At 36.2% G+C, this 10522-nt stretch overlaps 1 protein-coding gene across 1 annotated transcript; it reads left to right on the forward strand.

Moving 5' to 3' along the window:
* The first annotated feature begins 6628 nt into the window (after positions 1-6628).
* Positions 6629-8154, forward strand: LOC130993906 (uncharacterized). Its single transcript, XM_057918942.1, has 3 exons — positions 6629-6639; positions 6908-7092; positions 7349-8154. The coding sequence occupies exons 1-3, from the start codon at positions 6629-6631 to the stop codon at positions 7831-7833; spliced, it is 681 nt and encodes a 226-aa protein (XP_057774925.1). The 3' UTR covers positions 7834-8154.
* The last annotated feature ends 2368 nt before the right edge of the window (positions 8155-10522 follow it).

Genomic DNA, 10522 nt, shown 5'->3' on the forward strand with positions numbered 1-10522 from the left:
TGTTCAGTCAACCCTCCGGGACCCAACAATAGGTCTTTTATTTGACCTATTAGACACATCTCTTCACCTCTTTTCTCTATCTTTTCAATTTTAGACTTAGAATTTTATTGTTTTCATATATTAGCTTTATTTTCCTGCAAGATTCCAGCTGTCATTCAACATTCAAGTTGTTATTCGAATTTCTTTCCAGGTTTTATTAATTTTATTGATTTCTTATTTATTATGCTTTTGATTTATTTTCTGATGTCTGGCTAGTTCTTTTATCTGAACCTAGGGGTACATAATTGATTGAATATGTGTTTTTTTAATTTGTTGATATCAATTTGCCCTCCAGCTTGGGATTTATGATTCATGATGCTTGATTTCTTGTGAATTATCACATGTTTAGCTATTCAGTTTGAGTCTTGAATGTGATAATTGTTCAGCCGATTCAGGAATGCGTGATATAGTATTGCCTTGAGTCTTGAATGCGAAGCTATAATGTGTGTGTTATTAGGAGTTAATTTATTCTTTTGAGTCTTGAATGCGATAAGGGGTTTATTAATCTACTTTCATAGTTGTTCGTTAGAGAATATTATGAATAGTGTTGTGATCTTTCATCAGAGTTGGTAATTGAATCAATAGGTTGAATGCATGTGTTTGATTAACGACAGTACATCCCTAGGGTCAGAGTCATATATTATTTGATTTATTCTTCTACTTTATTTTGATTTTAGTTTTATTTCTTTCATCTTTTTTGGGGTTGCCTGAATATTGTTAAAGTTTTATTAGGATTACTTAGAGTGATTTCGCTTATCAGTCCTTGTAGATACGATACTCGGTTACTATTTATTTGCTACAATTACACTATAAAAATAGTGATCACCTATGTTGGTGGCTGTCAAATCTGGTTTTAGAGCACTTGTGTCTGCTCTAATTTTTCCAGATTTCACCCACCTGCCTATGGTGCTCTTACTGATTTATAGACCAACTGCAAGCTTCTTAATTGTGCCTCACTTGGTGTATTCCAGATTTGAAAGAACATTCAAATCTAGGTGAACTTGAGTTCTACGTTTTGTAGTAATCTTTCGACTTACACTGTTTATAACTTCGTCTTCTTGATTTTGCTTTTTTGCAGACCTCCACAGTCGAGTAACAGTGGAACGAGAGGTTGAGAATTTCTGCATGGCTTCCTCTAATCTGCCATACTGCGCCTTCCCATCGATGCTGCCTTGGAGGATGAATTGCACCACTTTGTTTCTTTGTGTTGTAGTGAAATCTTTTCTCATTTTAGCTTAGATTTGTCTTTGTTGTGGCAGCTTGTAGCTCTCTTAAATAGACTTGTAATTTAGATTTTGGTGGGAAAATTGCCTTGTATTTTGACAGACGACAAAATTTCGAATCTCCCTTGTTCTACCGCCAATATTTTTGGTGGTTTTGAAACAATTTCAAATTTATAAGATTTCGTGTACTTCTTCTGCCCAGCTTTTGGATTTCCCTTGTTCTGCCCAGCTTTTAATTAATTTCAGTATTTATAAGATTTCGTATACAGTTTATAAAAAAAAATTAAAAAAAATCAGTATTTTGATTATTTAAATATTTAATTAATTTATCATACTTAAATAATCATAATAAAATATAAATAAATTATGAAGTTGGAATTGTCAAAATAAAAAGAATAACAATAGATATAACAAAAGCAATCCTTAAACACTTATTCACTTTATTAGCAAAGACACTTAAATCACTAAACACACTCTCCTTAATTCCCGTACCAAAAAGAACTTGATCATGCTTAATGGGACGGATGGAGTATTATCTTATAGAGGCTGTGTCCAACACTAACATATAGCATCTATCAAAATTTTCAAAAAGAAATAAAAAACACAGTTTACTATTAAAAATAAAATATAATTTGACGAGAAAAAAACTATAATTATCTTTTCCTTTAGTTAATTTTTGGGTTAATTGCATGAAAATACACGAACTTTAGTCACTTTTTCATTCTGCACACCGACTTTGAAATTTACATTTTAAACCATGAACTTTGCATTCGTTCCATTTTTTCCTTAAAATTCACCTCCGGCCATCGGAAATCTGAGGTGGCGCCTTTTGGCGCCACGCGTATGTGACACGTCATTAATGTGTGCTGACGTGTCTTTAATTTAATTCTCTCTCTAATACTCTCTCTCTATCTACTTCTCTCTCTTTTTCTTTTCTCTTTCTCTTTCCCTCCGTCCCCGCGCTTCCCTCGTCCCACGCAGCTCGAGGCCGCCGCCACCACTGCCGCCGCACGGGCCGCCGCCGAGACCCGCCTCCACGTCACTGCAGCTTCGTTGTTGGACTTGGTTTGAGAAGTTGAATGTGATTTACCGCCGCCGAGACCCGTCTCCACGTCCTGCCACAGACGGAGCAAATGTATGGCTTCGCCGCCGTCGCCAACCCCTTCCGCTCGAGGGCGTCGTGGCGGCGCTGCTCGCGGCGGTCTTGGACGACCCACTGGGGGAGATGGATGAAGGCATGGCGATTCGCATCGGCCGCCATGTCGATCATGTCGCCGAATTTCTCAGCCATCGATTTTAGGGCTCGCGCTGCCTCGTACGGCCCGCGCGGCGGCTTGTTGTCGAGATCCCACAAGATGACGACTTTCTTCGAGTTCGCGGCGTAGACCCCGTCTCTGGTCTTCACCATGTCGATTTCTTGGCTCGAGAAGCAGGCTTCCGCGGGACGCCATTTGTAGGGTTTGGTGCTGGGTAGAATTAGGGCTCTGTTGGGATTGGAGGGGGGTTTCAGAGAGATGGGTTTGTTTGTAATTGCGCGAGAAGGGAATGCGAGTAACTGCGATTGGGGTTTAATGGAATTGATCGGAATCGCCATTTTCGGAGCTCAATTTTGGGGGTTTAGCAGGCGGTAGAAGTGAAGAGGCGGTAGAAGTGAAGAGGTTTGTAGCTTCGTCTGAGTGACGTCGTCTACGGCGACGTGGAGTTGGGTCTCGGCGGCGGCCCGTGCGGCGGCAGTGGTGGCGGAGGCGGTAGCCCGTGCGGCGGCAGTGGTGGCGGCGGCGGCAGTGGAAAGAGAGAGAGAAAAGAAAAAGAGAGAAGTAGATAGAGAGAGAGTATTAAAGACACGTCAGCACACATTAATGACGTGTCACATACGCGTGGCGCCAAAAGGCGCCACCTCAGATTTCCGATGGCCGGAGGTGAATTTTAAGGAAAAAATGGAACGAATGCAAAGTTCATGGTTTAAAATGTAAATTTCAAAGTCGGTGTGCAGAATGAAAAAGTGACTAAAGTTCGTGTATTTTCATGCAATTAACCCTTAATTTTTTGTACTTTATTTAGTGTTAATAGGGAAAAATGCCCCCTTTATTTATACTAATTACATAGTACATCACAAAATTTTGCGTGCACTCAGGACTCATTATGCACACGGATCAAAAGTGAAACTTGTTATAAATGATGGTGATAATTATTAACGATCGCCACCTTTATTTATAAGAAATTGTCACTTTATTCAAAATAATTATCAATTTTAATTTACATTTATTCTAAATAAAAGAGACGACTGTTCTAAAAGAATTAACAAGTATTCCTACCAATTATCAAGTATATATATATATACACACACATATATATATACACACACACACATATCAATTTTAATTCACATTTACTCTGAATAAAAGAGACGGCTGTTCTAAAAGAATTAACAAGTATTCCTACCAATTATCTAGGTATATATATACACACACAGGAGTATAGCAAAACTAATATTTTTTTAGTTTATTAGTAACAATTATTATGAATAAAAGTCATGGTTCTCATTAAAAAAAATGATAATTGTTCCCCTTTGTATTTACTAAGAAGGCACGATTTTACTAAAAGTGATTGTTGTTTATGAAAATAAGTGGCAGTTTCTAGAATAAAAGTGACTCTTACAATGAATAACAATGTATAGGTCGGACCCAAATCGATAAGATCCACATGAACTATAGTTTGATCTAAAATTGTCGTGTATACCCTTCTCATTAATATATAAGTTTGATGAGAAATAAAATGCGCATTAGTGTTGTGCACCCATGGAAGAATATCCTTGGCAGTCCATCTCTGGCAGTGGCGGATCCAGAATTTTTAAAATGGGGGTGCAAAAAATAATTTTATAAACACTGCTAGAGCTAGGATTTTTTTTGAGGGGCTGAACTTCTACCGCCCCCGGAATTTTTTTTTAGGCCTTCAATATATTTTAGACATTTTTTTTACTAAAATACAAATATAATAGTAATAACTCTACATTCCAAATGCAAAATGCGTACTTGCAACTTTTTTGTTTAATTAAGAATTGAGGTAATTGATTGATTAAATGATGGGCTTGATCAAAAGAATGAAAAATAAAGAGTTGATGAGCTCTCTTTTTAGTTGGGCCAATGAAATTTAGGATTTTAAAAACTGAATTTCTCTTTTATTTTGAATTAAAACTTTTAATTGGGGGTGCAAAATCTAAATCTAAAATAATTTATATTATGAATATTAATATTACTATTTTTTTTTTTTTTGGGGGATGCAGCTGCACCCCCATGTTCCTAGCTGCATCCGCCACTGATCTCTGGAGTCTTGACAATGCAGCTATGACATTCCACTCGCGTCAAATTAATTTCCACATGTAATGCTCTAGTTATGTCAACTTCCACGTATGTCAACCTCTACTTGTGGCGCTCCAATTATGTCAACTTTCATATGTGGCAACCATGTCAACGCCATCTTTGACAATTCTAGCCATGTCATCGATTTGGGCCTAATTACACTGTTTAGTGGGCTTTAGACCACTTAATCACTTATAAATAGGGCTTTTATGCATAGAATTAGGGGTATATTTCATTATTACTACTCAACTTTGTAAATGTAATCACACACAAAATATAGTGAAAATTCGGGCAACCTCAGTGAACGTAGGTCATTACGATCGAACCACGTATATTCTTGTGTCGTCTTATATTTTTATGTTTTTATTATTGAAATTATTTCTGAGCTCATCAATATTAAAACAACATTTCTTATTATGGTAAAAAAAAATGATGAGATTTAGTGTTTCATAATTTTATGTGCACTACTATGTCACTCTTATTTATATATATATATATATATATATATATATATATATATATATATATATATAGGGAGAGGTTCAAGAAAGAACCATAAATAAAAAAAAAGAACGGAGAACCATTTTTAGCCATTCGATCATCAAGATCTACGGTGGATGTATCATCTTGTTGGATGAATGCAGATCCTGGGTTCGAATCCTGAAGGGAGCAATTTTTTTAATTTTTTTGAATGCATTAATTTTAACAGCGAATGCATTAATTTTTACCGTGAATGCATTAGATTTGATGGTTCTCCCGTTCTCACAATTAATGTAGTTCTCGCTAGAACCACACCCTATATATATATATATATATATATATATATATATATATATATATATATATATATATTGAGAATAAGGCTTGTATTAATGGAAAACTAAAAGAGTACAAAACATCCAAGAAAGCGCAAAAGAGAGCAAACAAAAGATCGAGCCTCATTAAAACCTTCTAAGAAGAAGAGACCTTAGAAGGAAAAAGAGTACTCGTGAAAGACTCACATTCGGTTCAGGAGCGGGAAGAGACAACTTCAGGAGTTCCGGCCTAACCATCACCCCTAAGAAGCTCGGCTCAAGAAAACCGGAAGAAGAAGAACCAAGAAAGAAAACAGGAGACCAACAACAAAAGAAAACAACCCAACCAAAGCCTAAGGGAACCAACGAACCTGCTTATATAACCATACGGATATGACTATGCGTCGACATATCCCTTGCAACCATATATATATATATATATATAGGGGGTTATTCAATAAACCACCCTTATTTTAAGAATTACGAACCAACAAAAATGCATGAATTTTATGTATAATACGCATGAATAAACTATATAAAGGCATGAATTGCGAAAAATAATTTTTTGCTACCTTTGGGATTCGAACTCAGGACCATGAATTTATCCAACAAGGTGATGAATCAACCATAGATTTTGATGATCTAAGGGCTGAAAATGGTTCCTAATTTATATTTTAAGAAGCGTTCTTATTTTAGTCTTCCCCTATATATATATATATATTAATTTAATAATATTTTTTTACAAAAATAAATTTTATTATAGTATTATGAAGTATACTTCATTTTCATTTTGAAAAATTAATTTTTTATAAAATTGTATATTTTAACTTTGAATTTACCAATCCTGGTACTGAATTATTAACTAGTAAAAGTGAAAATAAATTATAAAAATAGTTATATTTCCTATTTTGATGGAATAAATCTCAGTTAATAATAGGGGTAACACCGCCAAAATATATGAACTTTCACACATTTCTAGTTTTGCACATGAACTTAAAATCATGCCTTCAAATACATGAACTTTCTTCTTCTTTTTTTTTTTTTTTTTGATTTTGTACACGTGTGAATATTTTCGACAAATGAATATTGAGGTAGAAGTAGGAACTGTCTACGTACGTGGCTTAAATGAAAATCTTTCTAAATTATGTAGTTGGATATTATGTAAATTCTACTGCAATAATACAAAAATATATTATCGAATCATTCGCTAAAAATGTATATCATGTGCAAAATCATAAAGAAATAAAAATTCATGTATATAAAAGTTATATTTTAATACAATTATTTTTTAATAATAATAAAATTAAATTAAATTATACAAAATTGAAGGAAACATATGCAATATCTTAAGTGGGTAACGACGTGGACAGTGGCGGAGCCAAGGGGGGGGCAGTGGGGTCACTGGACCCCCCTGGAATTTGGTAATTTTCGCAGGGGTATTTTAGTAATTTCACATATATTAATAAAAATTAAAAAAAAAAAACAATTTTAGGGTTAATTTTCGCAGCCCTCACAACCTAACCTCTGAAACTCCTCCCCTTCTCCATTGCGCAGCTGCGCCGCTTTCCAACTTCCAGGTGCCGCGCCGCTTTCCAACTTCTCTACCGGCTGCTGCCAGCCTGCCCCTGTCGACGTCGTCGCCGGCAATCTCTCTCCGTCGACAGCAATCTCTCTCCGGTGCGTCGTCTCTCTCCAGTGCGACGTCTTTTGCTTTAATTTCATGTTGGTTTTAAAAATATAAGTTTGTAGCTTCCGCAGCAATGCTAAGGAAATTGGATTTATTAAATATCGCTGAACTGTGTTGCCATCGACTTTGCAGAGAGGGTGCTGTGATTTATTTAGTTGTAGCCATTTATTTTTAATGGATTTAGTTGAAATGATTTTTATTCGGCATGTTTAGACGCACATTTGAAACGATATTATAATCACATAGTTACTACAAGTGGGGCGGGTTCATCTTCAACGATTAATGGTCCTAATGCACGTGTGGAACCTGAAGCATCACCAAAAGAAGTGAATATTGAAGTTGATCTTCAGCTTGAGCCATCTTCGAAAGTGGTTGATTTATTAAATCTTCCAAGTGATCCGGGACTACGGCCTAACATAATGAGCTATCCTCCAAACATGATTGAGCAGGTGCGTAGAGCTTACTTATTAAAAGGTCCATGTCAACCGCGTAATCATGATTTTCCACAGAAGATAGAGGCCAATAGAAAGCGAAAATTTGTTTCGGCTTGGTTTGATGAATTCAAGATGTGGTTGGAATATAGTATTGCAAAAGATGCTGCTTTTTGCTTATATTGTTATTTGTTTTCATCGGGTAGTAGCGAAGATGGTTTCTACAAGGGATTGGAGATCTTGCTGAGAAGATGGTTTCTACAAGGAAACATGACATTTTTCCATTGGTGTATTTGTTAGTTAAGTTATCATTGACTTTACCAGTTGCTACTGCTACAGTTGAAAGAGCCTTTTCAGCAATGAAGATCATCAAGAGTGTTCTTCGCAATCGTATGGGAGACAATCTTTTGAACGATTGCTTAGTACCTTACATCGAAAAGGATGTGTTTGTAAATGTTACTAATGAAGCTATTATGCAGAGGTTTCAGAACATGAAAAACAGGAGAGAAATGTTATGATTTCTGAAAAAAATTGTTTATTTTGTTTATTTGACTTGTTATGTAATTTAAATGACATTATAGTTGTGTTAGTGATTATTATTTATTTTTAATTTTTTTATTATTTATTTATTTATTTTATTAAAAAAAAATTGGACCCCCCTGAACTCAAAGTCTGGCTCCGCCCCTGGACGTGGACATTATTTTATTTGGAGTAAAAAGTTGGTAAAAAAGTCATATCGTGAAAATTTAAACACAAAAAAAACCTCTAGACGAAGGGACTAAGATATGATATGGCAACGGAATATACTGAATTTTTAGTACCGCGGAAAATCATTTTCGTAATATGAAAATTAAATATATAGCTAAGTTATGCATGCATGTATTTAAGGAAAATTGCATTGCCTGAATTGGGACATTGATTCAAATGACCCTTTACATTAATAATGCAGTAACTTTCATATCACCCTTTACTCGTTTTATTCGTTTCGATCACTCGGTTTTACTTTGACTTCCAAATAAGTCACTTCCGTAAAAAGATATAGTTGATATGGCCTCTTAATCACCAACCATCTCGTCATCTTTTATTTGGGTACGCTATTCTCTTTAAAAAAAAATGATTTTTTTTAATTTATAAGAGATATCTATTATCTAATCAAATAAGTCATTCACATGCAAGCGAGACCTCTACTCTACACCACACAAATGTGAGAAAACTACACTACACGCAAACGAAATTGAATTCAAGACCTCTCACAAAGGAGAGTCTTTGGGTGTCTCAATTTTACCACTTGACTTATGCCTCATAGGCGGGTACGCTATTCTTATCTTACTTCTTTTAATAAATTAAATACAAAAAATAAAAAATATAGTATAACTCAAAGTCACAAATGGAGTTTTATTTAAATCTATGAAGTGATAATTATCTTTGAAATTATGAACTTCAACCTAATTTACAATTTGGGTCCGACTTATAAAACATTACAAATCTTTTGCAATTAAAAGTTTTTTCAACAAATGTCGTGATACTGATGTCGAATTTCACTATCATAAGCAAGTATACAATGTTGATCCATACGTAGTAAAGCTTAGATTTTGATTTTTGTTTCAAATCAAGACCCCGAACCACAAAACTTCAAAATTGGGGTGCTAAAACAATTGGGGGTTTAAATTGCAAAAGAAATTAGGGCTAATTACCGCTAAATCCATATACTTTTTTAAAATTCGACTTTTTCCCATGACAAAAAAAATCTGAACTAGAATCCATGAATTGGAAAATTATCGATTGGAAATTTCTCCCCGCGTCCGATTTTTCCCTCAAATTTAATCCGAGCTGGCAGTCGGAGATCCAGCGTGTCTTCGCCGTCCGTTAAATGAAACGACGCCGTTTGACATTTAATTAAAACGGCGTCGTTTCAATTGTGGCTATTGACAAGTTAACCCAAAATCAAGGGTTTCTCTGTATTTCGCGTCTTTGAAGAGGATTTAGGGTTCTTCGAATTACAGGGACGAAAACTTCAGCACAAGCTCGAATTCAGGAGAAAATCAATGGAACGAACATTGTGGCCATGGGGACGAAGGAGAGGGGAGAGTCGGTGACGGCCCTGCTGTTGTCGGCTGGAACCGGGAAAGAATGAGGGATTGGTGATGGCGGTGACGGCCCTGCTGTTGTCGGCTGGAACCGGGAAAGAATGAGGGATCGGAGATGGCGGTCTTCACCACTGCTCGCCGAAATTTACAGGAGGGAAGGATTGGGTTGGAGATTTAGGGTTCGGGCAACAGCGGTTGGATTAGAAAGTAGAGAGAGACGGCGGAGTTTCCATATATGAGGAGCAATTTTTCTAAGAGAGAGTGAACATAGGGGTGGCTAGAGCTCAGAGCGGCGGCGGCCATGGCTGTTGTTGCAATCGCCGGGGATCGAGAGGAGGCAATGCATGGGTGTCATTGATTTGTGATGAGTGAAAGAGAAGAGAAAGGCCGAGAGCGGTGCACGGGTGTCGCCCTTCGTCAGGAAGGAGGATCGCAACGGCGAATTCTGAGGCCAAAAGCCAAGAGAAAGAAATTAATTTTGTGGTGTGTTGAGCGAATTATGTGGGAAACCGAGAGAGAGAGAGAAGAAGAAGAAGTGGATAGAGAAACAGGGGAAGAGAGAGAGGGAGATAAGGGATAGAGAAAGGCTTAGGTGGATAAAAACTTATCTTATGTGGCGCCCTGTCACTCTTTAAACTTAACACTTGGATTGAATTGCGTCATATAGGATCTGACTCATTTCGCCGATGGCCGGAAATCGAACGCGGGGGAATTTTTCAATAGATTTTCCAATTCATGGATTCTAGTTCAGATTTTTTTTGTCATGTGAAATAACCGAAAATTGAAAAAGTATATGGATTTAGCGGCAATTAACCCAAAAATTAAATGTTGGATACTAGTTAATTTGTAACATTTTCAATGTTATGTCCAAATTAATTGCAAATTAGCTAGATTAAAGTTCA

Source organism: Salvia miltiorrhiza, chromosome 7 (assembly GCF_028751815.1).
Source record: "Salvia miltiorrhiza cultivar Shanhuang (shh) chromosome 7, IMPLAD_Smil_shh, whole genome shotgun sequence".
Lineage (NCBI taxonomy): Eukaryota > Viridiplantae > Streptophyta > Magnoliopsida > Lamiales > Lamiaceae > Salvia > Salvia miltiorrhiza.